The following is a 21,010-nucleotide window of genomic DNA, read 5'->3' on the forward strand; positions in this document are numbered from 1 at the left end:
AGCTTCCATGACTAGGCCTAGGTTAGCAGACTGAGGCAGTGAGCCTCAGAGACAATTTCTTCAGGGGAATAAAAGATGCTTTTACACCTCAATTCTGGGAAGACAGAGATAAGATTTTTGTGAAGTTTGCTGGCCATCAGTCTAACAAATTGTAAATTCTAGCTGCAGTGAAAAGATCTTGTTTCAAAAAAATAAGGTGGAGATGAAGCACTTGACACCAAATTTCTGGCTTCCATGTGTACCTCACAACCACAATACCCCAAATTTTTTTAGTTATTTTAAATATTTGCTTCAGGGTTTAATATTATATGGTTCTCTTTTTTTGTCTCTGATGTTAATAATTAGACATAAAAAACATTTTTGAAATATGAAAGATAATTGGCACCATATAGATTATCTTCTAAAATTTTGGAGATGGTATTTGATATTATAAAATTTTCATTCAATACTGGTATTAAGTAGCAATTCTATCTTTAGGGTCCTAAAATGTACACGTATATTCTCAAATCTATTTGTAACTTCCTAACTACCTTCTTCAAATTTTTATTTGAGTAACTTTAGATTATGAAAAATAGTATATAAGAAAACAGCGTATTTTATTCAGCTAGTCCCTACCTGAAGCATTTTAATTCTGTGTATAATTTTAAAGGATAAGAACTTCTACTGATTAACCACAGGTAATTTCTAGCCATTTGTAGATTCCTCTGGAGTTTTCTGGATCAGAATCATTGTTCTTATCATTGATAGTCCTTAGAAGGTCTGCTTTTGAGTAAAGCTTTGATAGTACTAATTGCAGGTATTTTTTTTTTTTAAACCAATGCTTTTTGTAAAGCTGTTACTACTGGAATTGTGTTTCTTTAAAGCTTATCATTTTAAATACAATAATCATAACTTTCATTTTATGTAATATTATTAATATAATTGCTCCAAATCTTATCTCCACAATGACTTGGTTTTTCCAGGCCCCAAATCCTCACCAGTCCATCTCCTTCAAAATCCATTCCAATTCCACAGCCCTTCCGACCAGCAGATGAAGACCATCGAAATCAGTTTGGGCAACGAGACCGGTCTTCCTCAGCTCCCAATGTTCATATAAACACAATTGAACCTGTCAATATTGACGTAAGTACTAGCATTGCTAGAACTAACAGTTTGAATGTGTTTCTCTGGTTTTCTGTTGTACTTTTACTACAGATTGGAAGTAAATGCCACTTTTCATTTATCATCTAAATGCTAGGCTCATACATTATAGATTCAAACACCCTATCATGTTTTCTAATAATAGTATTCACTGGTTCTGAGTTACAGTTATTCTCACTTTTTTTCTATGACACTATCTCTAGTTTAGTTTAGTTTTAAACTAAAATGACTTTATTTTAATTTAAATTTAAGAATTTGAATTTAAGAATTAATAGGTGCCCTTGGGAATTTATGAATTCTCTAAGATTTTTGTGCAACTAATGTGTTATGAAAATGACAATAAGAATTTGTATTTGTTCTGTCATGAGTTTGGCATTAGAACCAACAAAAACAGTTCTGAGTTTATATTTTTAAAAATCTTACAGTTGGGACTATAACTAAAATTTTATTAACTTTCAAAATGATTTATTATAAGTTATATTTAATTACCAAAATAAATTATGAATAAAGGATTATAAAATCAGACTTTCTTCCTATTTTTTATTAGACTCCTTCCCTATATTTTGGAGAGTAAGTTCATATAAGTAGCTTTTTCCTAGTACCCTTTTTAACTAAGGCCTTTCTCTCTTTATGTAGACCTGAACACACAGGAAGAGAGAAGTGGGAGAGGGAGATATGGGAGTAAGGAGCTTGGAAAATAAGGAGTCAACGGTATTTGTAGGTTAGGTGTGTTCTTGGTGTGTTCAAGCTTGGAGCCTTCATCTCTATTTGAAAACAAATAGCCTTTTAAACTTGTTCCCTTTTTCTGCTTGTGACTGTCCTCCTGGCTTCTTGGGCTTGGCTAGTTGAAGAATCACTTTATGCCTTACTCTTTTATCCTTTTCATAACTGCCATAACTGTTTTCTTTCCCCTTTATGTCTCAGACTGTGCTGACTTACTTGATACCACCATTCGCCTCCATATTCCTTCATTTGAACATCTGAATTCATCTATTTCTACCATTAATTGTTCTTTACCCATTTCCACCCTGGTGCTCTCACCAGGATAATTTTTTATAATACTTTTATCATCTGTTCTCTTGTTTGAAAGCTGTTAATGACTTAAAATTTTTATTCCTGCTCAGTCACTTTTTATTATCTGAGTACACATCTTAATGAGAGACACATGGCCAAGATAAACTCTTACAAAAGAAAGTATTTAATTGGGGACTTGCTTACAGTTTCAGAGGTTTACGCCATTTTCATCATGGGAGCATGGTGACATACAGGCAAGTTCTGAAGCAGTAGTTGAGAGACGACAGAGAGAATGAGTTTCAATCTGGTGTGTGCTTTTGAAACTTCAAAGCCTACCCTAGTGACACACTTCCTGCAACAAGGCTACTTCCTAGTGACCAAGCATTCAAATATTATGAACATATGGGAACCATTCTTATTCAAACCACCACATAAAAAAACATAGTAGATGGAAGCCAACCAGGTAGTGTGGTGTGCACCTCTAGCCTTGGCACTGAGAGCTGTAAAGGCACTAGAGGATTAGGAGTTGGAGGCCAGCCTAGAAACACAGTACCCTGAAAGAGGGAGGGAGGGAGGGGGAAATGAATGAATTTAGAAATTACAGCTGATACTACTTGTGCAGATGTTCATAGATAACAAAGGTATTGCCAGAAATTCTTTGGTTGGTTTCTTCTGTAATGCTGAATCACAGGGATGACAGACAAGGGACTAGAAGATTAGGGAACAGTTGAAATCATTTTAACATACTAGAATAGCCCATTTAATGTAGACCAAGTAGCTAGATGAACACGTAAGATTGAGAAGTGTAACCGTGTTGGCCGTGGCAGGAGTTTCTAAGAGTGGGAAAGCCACATTCGGCTCATCTGTAGGTGTGGGAGGTTTCAGAGCTAGGATAGGAAACAGAAAAGGTTATGAGTGTTCTCCTGTGAGGCCTTCTGTCTAGAAAGCCCCTTGCTTTTCTACATGCCTGTCTATTCTTCAGCCCTGACTCAGGTTTCTTCAGCTGCTTCACCAATGGCAAATCCTCGTGTCATTTCTTTTGCACTATAGTCACCAATTCTCATAGATCTAGAGGCTGGAAGCCCTGTGTCAGATTGCCAAATCATCATAGTCTTAATGTATGTCACTAATAGTCTTGTCAATACCTCCACTTTTTAAATGGTAGTAAGTTATAACAAATTGATATATCTCTCTTTTTTCTTAAACGGTTACTTATTTTTCATGTGCCTACATCTCAGTGTGTTTGTAAGCTCTGAAACCACAGAAAGTAGTGAAAACACCAAGACTTTCATGTGTTGAAGGGTTCTATGTAGTACACCAGTAAATAATTTACTCTTTAATGTTGCCTATTTACAACTAACCTTTTTAGAAACATTTGTGGCCTTTCAATCCCTAACACTTAAATTAAACTGAGTAAACTAATCCAGGTTTTATAGACTAGGATCCAAATTTCATTACATATGGAATTTCCCCTCCTGCCAACATTACTCTAAAAGCTGCATTAAATATTAGAGACCAGTTTAAACAGATCCTTATTTGAGCTATTTTGATCTCCCCTCCTTTTTAATATTTCTTGTACATCCACATTTTTATGGTAGTATTCAGTGTGCTTTTAATTTTGTATTTTTTATTATATGTAAACATGTTTCATGTTTTAAGTTTCATAATTGTTCAGTAACTGTATACTACTTCATTAAATTGATACACCATAACCATAATATGTCAAAATGCCTATCACAGGGAAATAATTATTTCTGATTTTTGGTGTGATGGATAATGCTGCACTAAACATCTTTGTGCATATCATTTTTTCTTCTGAATTATTTCCTTAGGAAAAATTCCCAGAAGTGGAATTACAGGATCAAAGGGTATGAACATTTTTATGGCTCTTAATATGTGCCAGTAGAATTTTCTTTAAGGATTTATGAAGCCACTGAGTGGTCTGAAATGGATTTCAGCATTTGACCAGGACTAATAATCCTTTCATGTAGGTCTAGGTTGGCAAGTGCTTCAACTTTAGTGTTTGTCATGTACATTAGCTAATTTAATAGTCTCTGCTTTGTGAAATAATTATAAGACAGGTATTGTTTTGAATTAACCCTTCTGCTTATACATAGTAGAAAATTTGTTGTTATTGTTATTGTTATTGTTGTTACTTTTTTACCATGTGCTTTGAATAAACATATTTTACTGTTTGTTTGTAGGATTTGATTAGAGACCAGGGATTTCGTGGTGATGGAGGTAAGTAGTGATTTTAGGGTTGCTATTTTTTTGTTTTGTTTTGTTTTTGTTGTTGTTTTAAGGCAAAAATGCAATTGCTTTGCTGCTTGTCTCCTTTATGGTTGCTTTTTTTTCTTTTTTTTCATGAAACAGACACAGAGAAAAATGTGTAGAGAACCAAATGGGTTTTTGGTTTCTTTGTGTTTTGTTTTTTTAATATAGTAGTTATCATTTACTGGTAGCAGAATTTAAAATTATCCATAACAAGGACAGAACATGAGAAGACGTGGAAGAAAGTCTTAAATGCTTCCCTTCCAATCTTAGGTTCTCCACCAAGGAGGGCCCTTAATTGTTTTATCCACTTTTTAGTTTCTGCTCCCTCCAATGCTGGAGTCACTAAATTTCTTTTGGCCTACACTAAATACTTACAGATAGAGCTTAGAATCAGATTGAGTCATTCTATATCATTCTTTGGGATTGCCTACCACATCTCAATTTGTCAGACTTTATAAAGTATTTCCCATCCACTTTCTAGATCTATTTGAAATATACATTTATTTCATGGAATGGACACTTAATGGAAAAATTTAGTCTTGCCCTGATTGATATAGTAAAGAAAGTATACAAATGAGAGATTATATTAATGGAAAATTTTAGTTACTCCCTGATGGGTATAGTGAAGAAAGTATACAAATGAGAGATTTTAGTAAAGATTTCTTACAGAATTCCCATCTATCTGGCTTTTCCTCTAGCAAAGATAATTTTAAGAAAATGCTTTTTGAGCCAAATGTGACAGCATATGCCTGTAATCCTAGCTGAGGCAAGAAGAACATGAGGTTGAGGCTAGTCCAGTGTACGTAGCATGGCTCTCTCAAAAAATAAAACAAGCAAACTCTGTATAATGTACCCCACATGTTTTCTAAGAGATGGCATTTGAGACTGTCTTCACGTTGTCTTGCAAGAGGTCCTCTGTGCTTACCTTCTCAGCTGCCTTCTGTCTTATAAGGAAGACTGTTAGCTGTACACTGTGCCTAGAGCTGGCTTCTTCGCTGTGACCTTCTGTATCTTCAGAATAGATCCAAGCCCACCCAGACTCCATATTTTTATCCTGAGTAAACATTATAAGCCATATTTTGTTATGGTTCTGTACTCCTGTCAAGATACCAGGTAGCAAGCCTAAATTACGTACTTAATATTGACTTTATCACATATTCAAGAGTTTGTGTTGTTTGTTATTCCATGAGCCTGCCAATTAATGTTGCTGCCAGTTTGACTTTCGTATGTCTTAGTAACTGTGGCTGCTGATAATTTTGCCCGATACATCCAGCATTTAAATGTTTCCATCATGTTAGCATCACAGTTAACTTAGTAGTAAACAGCCTGCTTAGTACCTAAAGTCAAGTGGCATTTCTTGTTCTTGTAATGAGTCACTTTGAAAAAATTCATTGGGGTTTTTGTGAAAATATAAGCAGATTTTTAAAATATCATCCAGAATTATTTTGTGAAGCAGGCTTCAGTTCATCTAATTTATTCCCCATGACTTCTTTCATTTCTTCTGTGTGTCTGTCTTCCTGTGTTTGCCTGCCCCTCTCTTTCTCTTCTAACAGCCCCCTTGAACCAGCTGATGCGCTGTCTTCGGAAATACCAATCCCGGACTCCCAGCCCCCTCCTCCATTCTGTCCCCAGTGAAATAGTGTTTGATTTTGAGCCTGGCCCAGTGTTCAGAGGTAGTTGGGCTCTTCTTTCTTGTTCTCACCCAAGCAAACTAAATATAGATAGAGACTCTGTTTGTGCCTCACCCTCACAGCGTGTGTTTGTAAGTGTGAGAGTTTGAAGTACTAAATCTCTGCTTGGCCTGGCTGGAATGCTCTGAATGTGCTTCTCACATACTCACTACTGCAAGCTTCCTGTATGCTGTTCATTACAAAGTTTTAAAAGCAAGACATTTCTGAGTTGGGATTTCCATCTTGCTTACTGTTGTCTTATTTCTGCTTGGTCTTGGTAACTTCTTAAATTCTGGGAGACACAGGCAGGATTCTTTTTATTTAGTGCATTGGATGATACTTTTCTATTAAGTAATATTAATATTGTTTAAGAAAATAAAAACATATATGGAAACCCCTATGAAAAAGTTGTATATTGGGCATATGGCTCACATCTATAACCTCAGCACTTGAGATGTAGAGGTAGGAGGAAAACCACTGCAGGTTTGAGGCCAAAGAATTCTTATGAGACTTTTGACAATGTTTTGAAATTTAATAATATTAGTAATTTTTTGTTCTATTTTCCCCTTATATTTGATATATATTTAAATTAATCTATAAACATGAATTCAGAAAAACTGAATTTATATGTTGACTTATGCCCCTCATGTAAGGAAAGTTATTTGTATAACTGTCCCATAGTTTACCATGTCATATTTTAATTCACTGTTAAATTGACTAAAATTTTAAGATAAAGTTGAATATCTTTTTATAATTGGAATATTTTACTGCTTTGATACACTTAGTGACATCTAACTAATATAATGATGGTACTTTAGAGTTTTCCATCAGCCCAGCTGTTTTTCAGACAAACCATAAATATAGTGGAAGTCATTCAATACTTAGTGATGTAATTAACTAATCCAATAAATGAGAACTGTGCCTGAAACCTGGGAAAGTTGTTACTGCTTTAAAATGTGGAAATTTATCAGTGAGCAGTATAAAATGTACTATGCTCTAGTTAAAAGAAATTCCGGACACCATTTTCTTTTAGAAAATTGCATATGCAATCATAGAACTTTCATATGGCACTATAACATGATGTAGTGGCTGTCAAACATCTGTCCAGATGTTTTAAATACATTTAAATACTGTCATTTGTATCTGTGCTGCTGGAAAGAGCCTCTTTTTTTTTTTTTTTTTAAACCTTTGAGAATAATATTTTTTAGAGGTTTTTCTCAGCTGCGCATGAAAATTCTACCTAGAAATCTCAGGCCTTACTCACTGTCTCCTCTGGGGAGTCATTGCTCTAACCTCCTCTGTCCCAGATACTGTACATATTGCTACTGAGTAACTATAAGTTTACATATCAGAAAAGCTCCATTTCTGCTGATCTGAGCCTACTTACAAAGTTCACTTGGCATATAAAATACTAGAATATGTCTGAAATATGGATGAGATGCCATAGCATTTACTTGTTTACCCTTATAATAGCAAGTTCTCAGAAAGTCTTCAAGCCTATGTAGTGGGACTGGGAGGATAGCTCATCAGTCTACAAATACTGGCTGTTTCTCCATAGGACTCAGGTTCCCTTCCCAGCACCCACATGACAGCTCACTACTCTCTGTACCTCTGGCTTCAGGAGTTCTGACATCTTCACACACATACACATGCAGGCAAAGCACCAATGTACATAAAATAAATATAAATAATTTTTCAAAAAGAGAGCCTACTTAGCTTCATTTATATTAACTTTGCAATAAAGGTAACATAGTCTACATTTAATAGAAAAAAAACCCTCAAGAACCACTGGCACTGCTCACTATCTCTTAAATAATAAATATAAATGTAAGACTAATAGGAAAGAAATATTTAACAGGAAGGCCATTAAGATGATTCTGTTTTAATGTTTACATATTTTTAAAATATTGAGACTACTGAAATAATACAAAGTAAGTTTGTTTTGTAAGATTTGCTTTGAGGTATGAAGCATAAAGGAGGAGAATGGATGGGATAGGGAGCTTGGGGGATGGGGAAGGGGAGAGCATCTGAAATGTAAATAAATAAAATATCCAATAAAAAAAAGAAATTTGCATTGATTTTGTTGTTGAGTTTTTGTTAGTTTTTTTCTATGTTTTATCACACAGGGTCTTTGTATTATTGGACTCTGGCTCTCCTGGAATTCTCTCTGTAGACCAGGCTGGCCTCAAATGCAGAGATTTACCTGCCTCTGCCTCCCTAGTGCTAGGATTAAAGGTGTGTGGTACCATGCCTGTGCATTGATTGTGATGTTTTAATTTTTTTATCAAAGGCACAGGAACTTGGGAGTGAATTTTAGAAATTGTGTCTTGGTTTAGAGATTGTATTTTTCTAAATTGTTTATTATTATTTATTTTAAGGGTCATTAAATTGGCCAAAAAACTAAAAAAAAAAAAAATTTACTGTACTAATTACATATCATGCCTCTTTTGGCCTACCCTTTATTAAGGGCCAATATTTAAATATGTACTCCATTTTAAAGTAAGTCTAGATCTCCCCACTTTCTGCCCCTGTTATGTGGACATATTTGCTCCTCCTTAATGCTTGCTCCTCCTTAATGTGGATAATTTCCCCTTTTTCTAATTTAGGGTCAACCACAGGCTTGTCGGCCACCCCACCTGCCTCATTACCCGGCTCACTCACTAACGTGAAAGCCTTACAGAAATCTCCAGGGCCTCAGCGGGAAAGGAAATCATCCTCATCCTCATCTTCGGAGGACAGAAGTCGGATGGTAAGGATCTGGGCTCTGCTCTTTCTGTAACTGGGCCATTTAATTGTAAGAACACTGGGATACAAGGGTCCCATCACATTAATAGGGTTTTGCATAAAGTATATTCACACAAAACTGACTTTTGCTCTGGTTTCTAATATTATTTTTGAGGCCATTTTGAAAGGGAAATAATAGTGTTCTGTTTCTAAGATAAGGAAAGAGAAAAAGAAAGCATGAGTAAGCATATAAAGCATGTGTTCTAAAGCTGATTCAGAATTCCAGTGACAAATGACAAGACCAAATGACAGTCTTCCATATTAGAAAATAACTTTCTTCCACTTTTACCTTACCAAAAAAATTGGCTGGTTTGTTTGTTTGTTTCTGATGGCCAAATCACTTAAGACATATAAGGAAATCCAGGACCAATGTTGACTTAAATTTTCGGCACTTGAAGCCAAACTAGCCACAAATATATAGCCATGAATTATTATGCCTCTGTAGTTCCTCCAAATAGTTAAAAAGCCATTTTATTTTAAGAATAACAATATGTATATCTACACATAGTAAATTACTTCTATTTTTAACTTTTTAATTAGTATTATTTTGTGTTTATGGGTGTTTGACTGCATGTGTAAGTACAGCATGTACATGCCCGTGGTGAAGGAGGTCAGAAGAGGGTAATGGATCTCCTGGAACTAGAGTTATAGATGATTTTGAGCTGTCAGGTGGGTGCTGAGACTTGAACCTGGGTCCTCTGGAAAAAAAAAGCCACTGCCCCTAACTTCTGAACTATCTGTCCAGCCCCAATTATTTCTACTTTTAAGTAATTATTCCATCCTTGTATTGGCTCAGTTTAAATTTAATTTTATTTTTTTTCTCCTTAAATAATTTTATTTATTTACATTTCAAATACTAACCCCCTTCCCAGTCTCCCCTCCATGAATCCCCCATCCTGAATTACTACTTCTAGAAGCAATATTATCTGTGTAAATTTAATTTTATATTTTGAGTCACGAGTATAACTATTACTTTTTCAACATGGATATTTTATTGTCTTCTTCTTCCTCTTCTTCCTCCTCCTCTTCATCTTCCTCCTTCTCGTCTTCTTCCTCTTCCTCTTCTTTTTTTTTTTTTTTTTTTTTTTTGAAGACCTTGCTCTGTTTCTAACTTTCTGTCAGGTAGGTCATATATTTAGCATGAAACATTAAGGTTTTTCTCCTTTGTTTGCCTTGGCTTGACTTTTACACTTTGTTTTTCAAGAAAACACTTGGTAGAAGAGACTCAAGTGATGATTGGGAGATTCCTGATGGACAGATTACAGTGGGACAGAGAATTGGATCTGGGTCATTTGGAACTGTCTACAAGGGAAAGTGGCATGGTATGTATGTAATACGATGCCATTGGCACAATTGGGACACGGTATGTATGTAATACAGTGCCATTGGCACAAATGAGATATGTTAAGAAGTGTTTATTTTAAAAAAAAAGCCAAATATGGGCATAATAGCATATATATCCTTAACCCCAGCACTCAAGAGGCAGAAGCAAGTAGATCTGAGTTCAAGGCCAGCCTGGTTCACAGAGAAAATATAGTACAGAAAAGGCCACACAAAGAAATATCTTGGGGGGAAGAACAACAGGCATGATGACACACACCCCTATATTCCTAGCACTTAGGAGGTATAAGCATGAGGATTAGGAATCCAAGTACATCATTAGCTATATAGAAAGATCAAGGCCAACTTGAGTGACAAGAGATTGTCTCAAAAACAAATATGAAGTCAAAATATTCACTGTTTGCATTGTTAAACTGTTTTCATCAAATGCAGGAGTTCTCCAAAGGTTTCTAACAAAAATGGTGGACCATAAAAACTGGCTTCAGAGTAGCCAAGATTGCTGTTAGTACTTTACAATAATGATTCAGAAAGATGAAGATCAGCACACTATTAGTCCCAAAGGAAGTTCATTTTTCTTTTAGAAGTATCCCTTTTGATGATTTTATAGGTATTATAAATCACAAGTAGACATAAAAAGTTTTTAGCCTCACTACTTTCTAAGAATTAGAAACTCAAAAGATAGAAGTCATGACTTTCCTTGAACACAGATTTTTTTTTTCATTGATCATGTGAAGATTGTAATTGTAATCCTGGTTATTTTGTGGAAATATGAAAGGTCAGCGGTATGTACACTGAGCCTAGGCAAGTAATTGGACAGCAATGAACAGGTTGATGTTTGGGAAAAAGAGGCATAGCAATAATAGAAAATGAAAATAACTCAAGTACTTACTAATAGAAGAGTCGGGTAGAACATTGACACATCCATATATGGTTATATAAGAATCAAAATTACATAATAGAACTACATTGATATGGAAAGGTTTTTAATATATTGAGTTGTTTGAAACAGCATGTGTAATGCCTTATATTAAAGATCTATATAATGCATTTAACAGTATAAAAATACTATCTGAATCTCTCAACTTTATTTCATATGCATTCATAAGTTTTATACTGTATACATATATAAGTATATATATGCATATATATAGACACACATATACCAAGGTTTATTTCTGAGTGCCATAGTTAGGGAGATTTTTTTAATGACTTATTTATGAATATGAGTGCTCTATTTCCATGTACACCTGTATGACAAAAGACAGCAACAGATCCCATTATAGATGGTTGTGTTCCATCATGTGGTTGCTGGGAATTGAACTCAAGACCTGCATGAGTAGCCAGTTCTCTTAACTAAGCCATCTCTCCAGCTCCTATGGGGAACCTTTACATTTTCCTGGAACATTTAAGCATTGTTATGTGGTATCTGATAAAATTAATACTATAGTACTTTGGTAGTTAAGAAAAATCAAGATTTATAGTGGTTATGTTAAAATTTATTAAAATGTCTAAGTGTTCAGGTAATTGAAACTCACCAACTGAATGAATACATTTGTGGTTAGTAAGTGTAATATTATTAGCCTTCTAGAAGCTCTCCACATGCCCTCTTCATTCACTCACCTTGCAAAGACAACTAACATCCTGACTTCAATAGAATATATTGTACAATCTTTTTCTCAATATTTCAAGATCCATTGATGTTGTTGAGTGTGTTTGTGTGCCATTCGTCCTCTGAAGGAATCACATTTCACTCTTTGAAATGTGATTCCTTCCATCTATGGGGTAATAAGCATTTGGGTACTTACCACTTGATGAAATTCTGAATGATGTTGCTGTTTATATTTTTAGTATATGTCTTTTAAAGAACATCTGTGTGTATTTTTACTGGCTATATGCCTAGGAGAGATTTTTAGAACTATACCATATGCATACTCACAATTTTATATATTCTCCCATCAGTGCTGCCAAGTAATTATACCAGTTTACATATCCACTAGACGTGTGTAAAATACTAGAAGTGTTTACACTGTGATTATAAGTTTAATAATTTTCCAGTTCACATAAGTAAGCCATAACTTTTGGGGAAAAAAATTGGCAGGTTTCTATTTTAAGCCAAGTTGCATTGGACCTCCTGTTCTGTTGTCCATGGTTTGAGCACTCACTTGGTAAGTAGCACCTCAGTCAACATCATTAAATTATTAGGAGAATTCTGAGTACTTAGGTACCTAAGCTGTATCCCCGGGGTGAAGAAGTTCGCTATATTTTAGATAATATTTTCAGATCGTAGTATAGGAGTATCATTGTTAGTTGCTTTGTATGGGATTGAAGGATGTGTGTGCCCCATAGTATTTGTTAAAAAGAAGAAGAAAAGTAGTTTATTACTAGGTAGTTAAATATAATTTATTTACAGTTTAGTAATGATGTGTTGAAAACTGACAAGTAGCAAAAAACCCAAGAATAAATATTTCATATTTTACAATTTAAAATTTGGAGTAACAATTTTCTTTCAGGCGATGTGGCAGTGAAAATGTTGAATGTGACAGCACCCACACCTCAACAGTTACAGGCCTTCAAAAATGAAGTAGGAGTGCTCAGGTGAGCGGAGATCACAACTTCCCAGTGGATTGACTTAAAGACACAAAATGTGACTACTTAGAGTTTATGTTCATATTGTTCTCCTGATATGTAGTGTCGTTTGGTCCTGCATCTAGAAGACAAGACTGAATTAATGGAAATAAAAAAGGTCTGATTGTGTATAATACTAGTTCCTTCTAGGAAAGTAATACCCTAAAAATTCTAAATATATCAAAACACATTTAAAATTGTATTTAGTCCTAGGCCCTGGGACTTGAGGACCACTGACAAATGAGAGTAAATCCATGATAAGAAAACTTAGGGCTGGAGAGATGGCTCAGAGGTTAAGAGCACTGACTGCTCTTCCAGAGGTCCTGAGTTCAATTCCCAGCAACCACATGGTGGCTCACAACCATCTGTAATGGGATCCGATGCCCTCTTCTGGTGTGTCTAAAGACAGCTACAGTGTACTCATATACATAGAATAAATAAATAAAATTTTAAAAAAAGAAAAAAAGAAAACTTATACAGGGAAGATTCTGTAATTATAATTTTATGTGAGGGAAATGTTCAACAAAACTGAGATTTTAGTCCAGAGAAGGCTGTTGTATTCAAGAGGGTACATAGTTACTCTTGTATTGTAAAGAACAGAACAAGGAAGCTAGTTGTGGAGGTTAGAGGAAAATGGTTTTACTTCCACATAGAAAACTTCCTAATAAGTTTAGAACAACTTAAACAAATGAAAGCAACCTCTGCTTCCTCAATATATTTCTGTATTTCTGAATGGAGTTGGAGGTTAGACTCGATAATTACAGGTCAGTCTTGCTTTGTTTCTGGTACTTTTTTCTGAAAGCATTGTATTGATTTGGCTCTTTTTAAAGAATTGTTTGTTACTCATTGTCACGTTTCTTTTTGACAGGAAAACTCGACATGTGAACATCCTCCTTTTCATGGGCTATTCTACAAAGCCACAGCTGGCTATTGTTACACAGTGGTGTGAGGGCTCCAGCTTATATCACCATCTCCACATCATTGAAACCAAATTTGAGATGATCAAACTTATAGATATTGCACGGCAGACTGCACAGGGCATGGAGTAAGTTCAATGCTGTTAAATCTCCATATGTGGCCTTTGAAATCCACTTAAGGATACTTTAAAGGTCCTAAGGGGTTGGATATTAAGTTTCTGTACAAATGTACTAACTACTAGATAACACTTGCATATTGAAACTGTTATTTCTCTAGTTCAGCCTTTAAAGTATACAAGAAGTAATGTATCTGATGTGAAGTTTATAATTGCAAATGATGATTAACACTCCATGATTTATGTGAACAGTGGAAGTACAGAAAAGCAGGAACCCTCAGAAAAAAAAGACCCACTACCACTAAAAAAAGTTATTAATAGTTAATAGGAAATATGTGACTTATTTGTTGCCTTTAAATCATTTTCTCTTACATGCCTACATTTTTTACCATAAGATGGCCAGTTAATAAAGTTTTAAATGAATATCTATATTTTAATCCTTGTTGAGAACTTCAAGTTGTAACAGCTATATCTACTGAATTTTACTTTGTAACTCAAGAGATATGTTTTTTATGATTTATACTGATTAAAATGAACCAGGGCTGGGTGCGGTGGTGCCCACCTTTAATCCCAGCACTCAGGAGACAGAGGCAGGCAGATCTCTGTGAGTTTTAGAACTAAAGATACTCTGTTTCAAAAAAAGTACTTAGCTGAAAAACAATAAAATGTAAATTTGAAAGTTCTATGAATAGTTTAAAAGAACGGCTTAATTCTGTGTGAATGGACTATTATATCATTTAATCTTTAAAATGTTATAAAATAGATATTTTAATTTCACTTTTACTGGTAAGGAAACAGGCTTTTAGTGTAAGTAACATGTTAGGTCACATATTTAGCAAAGTTGTCTTAAAACCTCTTATTCTACCTTTGCATCATCAAATTGGAACAAAAGGGTAAAAATGAATACCTGTCCTAACAACTCTTGTCTCAAGATCAGTTACAGGGAATAAACACATAAATGTATCACCTTCCTTCATTCTAAACTAGGCAATAACTTGCAAGCCTTTGTTCAACCAAAATGCTTTTATCACTGTTCTATTGCTGTGAAGAAACACCATAACCAAGACAACTCTTACCAAAGAAATCATTGACTTTCCAGCTTGCCTACAATTCTAGAGGTCTAGTCCATTAGCATTAGGGCAGGGCACTGGAGAAATGGTTGAGAACTATGCCCTGATCTCTAGACAGAAAAACAGTCCGAGCCTGGATTAGGCTTTTGAAACCTCAGAGTTCACCCCAGGTGATACACTGCAAAAAAAAAAAAAAAAAAAAAAAAAAAGCCACACCCATTTTGACAAGGCCAAACCTAATTCTTCTAATCCTTTTAAAAAGTGCCACTCCCTATTAGCATTCTAGTGTCTGAGCCTATGAGCACATTCTTATTCAAACGAACATACACACACACACACACACACACACACACACACACACACATACTCATCACACACACTTCACCACCGGGAGGAGCAAGACAAAGTATTTACTAACAAAATAGACTCAGCCTTTCAAGAGAGCTAGAGTTTTAATGTACTCAAATCTAAAAGAGTGTATTAAAACCTTAAGAAGAAAATCTCTGGCAGAGAGCAAAGCTTCCTCCTTTTTCCCACTGAGCTCTAGCACTTCTGCAGTAGGCTGAGCACTCTCCCTCAGCAGCTCTGTATCTGCACTTTTTTCTCTGGAATACTGGTACCATAAATACTTTTATTTAAGATTGTCTCACTGATTAATGTATATAACTAGTATGTCCCCCACTCACTTTACCCCTTTCTATGTGCTAATTCTAACAGACTTTTAAAATTCTCAGTTGCTTCCACTAGGTACAAACTGGGTAAGAGAAGGGGCTTTGTTTTGTTCATTGAATTATGGCTATTGCCAGGACTAGGCCCTGGTAGATATTCAATATCTATCAGTAAAATGAAGAAAAGCAAGGAAGGCAAGCAGACAGACAAGACAAGACATACATGCATGATTATACAAAACTGTATTGTTTACTGTCCAGAAAGGAAATTCAAATTCTGCTTGTATCAAAATTTAGAAATGTTTTAAAAAAAATTTTTTAAGGCAGAGGGAATAACAAAAAAGATCTTTTGATATAAACAGGCAATAAAAACTAGTATTTATAATTATTTTGAGAAGAAAAGGTAGTGGAATGACAGGGTTAGTTAAAACAGGTGTGATCATAGGAAAGAACCTATGAAAATCAGTAACTCCAGAGTTATCAAGAAATAGGTGATACTTTCCATTATTTACAGTTTGGGATTACCAATGTACTTTTATAGAAAACTTGAAAACACTGCTTACCTGCCGATACATGTATGAACATCACTCTATCAGACTTTTCCTAGATTTTCGTAGCTGAAAAAGCAGTATTAAATTTTAAGTCCTCTAAGAGCGTTTACTTTTTATTATCAATTTAAAACTAATGAAGCACAGTATAATGCCTTTCCTGGGTTTTGTTTGTTTGTTTGTTTGTTTCCAGTTGAGATGGTAATTTACATCTGCCTTGTACCAATATATTCTAGTTTCTAAAGTCCTTGACAGTTGAAAACTCTGTATTGAAATGACTAAGGAAGTTTGGAATTAAAGTGACAAATTTTTTCCCCTCTGTCTTTCAACCCCCATTAAAACTACAATAAAGAAATATTTATATAAAGACTAAACTAATCAGGATGATAGGAAGAAGACAGTAGCAACATTTTGAAAGTTGGAAAGCAGGTGGAAAACTGATGATAAACTTTAGTAAAACCAAAAAATGAAATTATTAGTTGCCAAAGGAAAAATGAAAACCATCATGTTTACAACACAACTTTCAAGAGTCTGTGCAGAGATTAGCTTCAGAAATTGGCAGTTCCCGTGGTAGGAGACGCTATTCTGTTAATCTCTCTCCTAGCAAGTGCCTCTGAGCAACTGGCAGAAAGACTGGAAGTTCTCTGGAAAGTGGGAAATGAGTGTCTCTGGCTGGGGAATTCTGCTATCTAGGATTTGGACATCTTACCAAAACAATGGGATTAGGCAACTGGACTTATCAAATAATGTTCAGCTGTGCCGCCCATCTCCCAGCTTTTTGGGGTGGGAGGGGGCAGTGTTAGGGCTTAGATCTAGGGCTGATCCCTAGAACAAATATTGTGCCACTGAGATAAATCTAACCCAATCTCTTTTGATTCTCAGAGGCTAACAGCCAAACCAGACTTTTCCTACAAGACAGTCTTAGGAGTCTTCACTAGATAATCTTACCAGACCAGGAGGAAGAGTGTGCAGGGATTCTGGAGAGTGTTACTGTACAGTTCACAAACAATCAGCTGGACAGTTTACTAGTGGCTCACTTGATCTGAGTAAGACACAATGTCTCTGACTCCTCAAACATGAGAGAAGTCTGATAGCAGTGAAAGCTGGAGACACACTGAGGTGGTGTGCACTGGAAGAAACACACCAAGGTGGTGTGAACTGGAAGACACAGATCCAGTGAGAAGAGATTGCCACTCTCACCAAGAGCAAGTGTAGTAGTTTCCTTTGCGAGGTTAAAAAGACTGCTCGGTACGTTGGCATACACTTTAATCCCAGCACTTGGGAGGCAGAGACAGGTGGATCCCTAAATTTGAGGCCAGCCTGCTCTACAGAGGGAGTTCTAGGACAGCCAGTACTATACAGAGAAACACTGTCTCTAAAAAACAAACAAATAAAAAATGTTTTCATTAAGCAGAGTTGTTTCTAAAAAAATTTTTCCCAGGCATGGTAGCATATGCCCATGACCCCAATACTTGGTAGACAGGTAAGAAGATCGTCTGGTCTACACAGCATGTTCCAGGCCAGCCAAAGCAATGTTCTACCTAAAAGTCATTATTACCATTGAATTTCAAAAGGTTGTTTAGATGTTGATACTTGTGGCATAGGAAATGGTGTTCTTTTCAAATATTTTAACCTTTAAATGTTGATTTAAAATTCACTAGGAATCATATAGTTTGTTAGAATTCATTTGAGTTGTCTTCCACAAAAGAAACTATTATGCAAAATTCTGTTTTGCTGCTTGCGGTGGCACATACAGTCTGTAACCCTTGTCAATCACTTGAGCTGCAGACAGGAAACTCAGTCCAGACCACCTTGGAATATATGGTAACTTGCCTCAAAATCATTAGTTTTGTCTCTTCCCCATTAGTGCTGGGCTTAAAGGCATGCAATACAACACACCTGACCCATATTTGCATTTATATGAGTGTTGTACATATGAGTATGAAAACAGGAATCACCAGGTTTACTAGTGGTCATCTCCAGCAAGGAAAATAGAGAATTAGTATAAACTTTAAAAACTGCAGAAGCTAACGTATAAAACTCTTAGCAGTATTTGTTGGGGTAGGAATATGAGTGGTTTATACACTAACTTTTGCGATGATTTGTCTTAATTTCAAAGTAAACTTACTACAAAGTAATAGAAAATCACTTGAAAAAAATGTAAACACAAATACATGCCAGTAACTTACCATCTAGATACCTGCATTTGATGGCTTAATGTGTGTTTTGTGTCCTTCGTTAATTGTGTATGTTAATACTGTACATATTGATTATGTTACTATTTTGTAACTATAGAATTAGGATTTGCCTTCCCTTTTACTCTTTGCATACCATTACTGGTTAATCAATAGTATATTCAGATCACAGCTCTGCTGCATATTTACTCAGTGGCTCCTTATATTTTTTTAGATGCCAAATATTTTTGTGGTGTTTCAATATAGTATTTATGTATTAGCCATTATATACATTGCTACATGTATGTACTTACAGTGTATCATTGTTCTTTATATTCTATATGTGCTTCCTCACTTATTCTCAATGAGCAGGAAGTCAATGTGTATAGAGAGATCGTATAACGTGCCCCAGTGCGGTCCTTTGAGCCTTGGACTATGTTACTTCTCCAAATAATTCAATGCTTTCCCCGACCTCAGCCCTTGATGCAGCTCTTGTAGTTCACACTTCCTTTACTTGTCATCTCTCCTAGACACTGCTAGTCCTGTCCTGAGACCCCCAAACCTTGTTTCTAAGAATACCATCTAATGATCTTGTTCACCATTTTATTAAGAAACTGTGTTGAACAGGAAGTAGTGGTATGCACCAGCTTGGGCCACAGAATGAGGCCCTGCCTTTTAAAAAAGAAAAAGGAGAGAGTTCCTTAGACTTCCATGCTGCTAGATCCAGTGGTTAAATTCTCTTTGTCCTCTACTTAATCCTATTTTTAATCTCTTGTTAGTCAAACTTTGGTCTGAATAGCATCCAGCTGGGAATCCTTAGAAATACTGAATTTTTAGATAGTACCTTAGATCTTCTGAATTTAATCTACATTTTAACATGATCTACAAATAATTCTCAAGCGTATAAAGGTTAAAGAAATGTACATCAAAGTATATATCTGATTGTCCTATTAGCTGTTCCTCAGCTGGTTGTCATCCCTCTGGAACTTCAGTCAGTTTCATGGTGTGGGAAAAAAATCACTTTAAAATCAATTCTTTACCAACCTCCAGCTACTTCGTTTTATATGTATTTACAGCTCCTATCAAACTGTCTGCTCAACATGTCTTGATTGCTCAGCATTAAACTTGATTGTCTAATGGGATCACATGTGTACTAGGTCTAAAACTGCTGATCTTTCTTCAGCAATGTTCTTCTCTCAGCCGCTTATCTCAGATACAGTGAGCCTCGATCACCACACCTACTCTCTGTTCCCTTTCCCCAATGCTTGTTACTGCTCAGATCATCTGTGCTTTCCCTCCAGTCCAGTCGACTCTATGTCAACGTGCTGTTCTGTGTATATGGGAGTCATGCATCTGCCACAGGGCTCTGACCTTTTTTCATTGTCCCTGGTATAGTCTCACCCTTAACAGCATACGCTATCTTACCTCCCTGAAGTCCTTCCTCAGAATAGCCTATGAAAGGTCCTCTTTAGCCTAAAATGACAACCCTGGACCAGCCATCCTTCCCTGTCAGGTTCCCACCTGGTACAGTTAACAGTATGTCTTACTGATTTGTCTTTTTTGTTTTCTGTGTTCTTCACTACAGTGCTAAGTATCTTGCTTTATCTCCAAGACCAAAACCAGAACAGTTTTTAGTTAGCACATAGTGGTTTTTCATTAAACATATAAAGTAATTTTTAAGAATACATCAAAATAAATCTCATCTCCATGTTACAGATTAGTGGTCAAAAGTTAGATTGTAAAATGTTCCTAAGGTGAGCAACACAGGTGTAGTTTAAGCCCAAGTCTGAATGCTCAGAGCCATTCCTCTTCCCATGTCTCCTTGCTCATTTCACCTACACTCTTCAGTTTTCCTGTCTGCATGGATAGAATTATTGCCCCTTCACCTGCCTCACCAAGAAACACACCAGATTATGCAACCAGATTATATAAAAATATTCTGAAAACATCAAAGTACCTCACGTGTACAAAGGTAATGGTAGTTTTCCATTTTCTTATAAAAATGTATCATTGTTTCTTTTACATTTAGGTCTTTGGTCCACTTCAGATGACTTGTGTCTGAGGTTGCAGTTAAGGCTCTTTTTCCCTATGTGGATATCCAGTTGTTCTGGCAACATTTGTTGAAAAAGACAATCTTTTCTTCAATTTTACCTTTTTTTTTTTTTTTTTTTAATGATAAGTAGTATGTCTCTGTCTATGTTTCAGTTTGTGGGTGTTTGATACAGATTATAAAAGTGAAAGAATAGTACACGTTTTGCTTTCCCATGAATATTATAAAATTCATATTTATATACATAGCTATTTATTTTGTTGAGGCCAGTTTGCTATTTTTTTTAGAAGTGAGTAAAGTATTTTCTAAAGGGGCATTTACTACCCTCTCTAATGTATGTCCCAACTAGGAAATGGAGGAGTTACAAAATTATCCTATTGGTGTATTAGAAGACCCAGTATCACTAAGTTCTTAGTTCTTCCCCAGTTGCTCTCCAGCTACCGAATGATGCCAACCACAGTATGAACAGATAGAGGTTTAGAATTGGCATGCTGATCTGACCATTTATAAGGAAGTGCAGTGGCTAACTATTTATCATCCCTGACATTTGAAGCCAGGTATGGTGGTACACATCTATAATCACAGTCCTTCAGAGGTAAAGTCAGGAACGTCAGGAGTT

The 21,010-nt window shown here is 35.6% G+C and overlaps 1 protein-coding gene across 11 annotated transcripts in view; it reads left to right on the forward strand.

The window, feature by feature from the left end:
• Positions 1-21,010, forward strand: part of Braf (B-Raf proto-oncogene, serine/threonine kinase) — a 128,232-nt gene that overhangs the window by 79,367 nt on the left and 27,855 nt on the right. For 5 of the 11 annotated variants that reach the window (XM_076913500.1, XM_076913499.1, XM_076913496.1 and 2 more), the window contains 8 exons: positions 963-1,122; positions 3,987-4,022; positions 4,359-4,395; positions 5,982-6,101; positions 8,705-8,847; positions 10,087-10,204; positions 12,734-12,818; positions 13,717-13,893. In XM_076913500.1, the coding sequence (XP_076769615.1) occupies positions 963-1,122; positions 3,987-4,022; positions 4,359-4,395; positions 5,982-6,101; positions 8,705-8,847; positions 10,087-10,204; positions 12,734-12,818; positions 13,717-13,893 (876 nt within the window). The remainder of the gene's footprint in view (positions 1-962; positions 1,123-3,986; positions 4,023-4,358; positions 4,396-5,981; positions 6,102-8,704; positions 8,848-10,086; positions 10,205-12,733; positions 12,819-13,716; positions 13,894-21,010) is intronic. The other 6 variants (XM_076913502.1, XM_034519780.2, XM_034519781.2 and 3 more) reach the window with 3 other exon arrangements.

The sequence above is a fragment of the Arvicanthis niloticus genome, chromosome 15 (assembly GCF_011762505.2).
Source record: "Arvicanthis niloticus isolate mArvNil1 chromosome 15, mArvNil1.pat.X, whole genome shotgun sequence".
Classification (NCBI taxonomy): Eukaryota; Metazoa; Chordata; class Mammalia; order Rodentia; family Muridae; genus Arvicanthis; species Arvicanthis niloticus.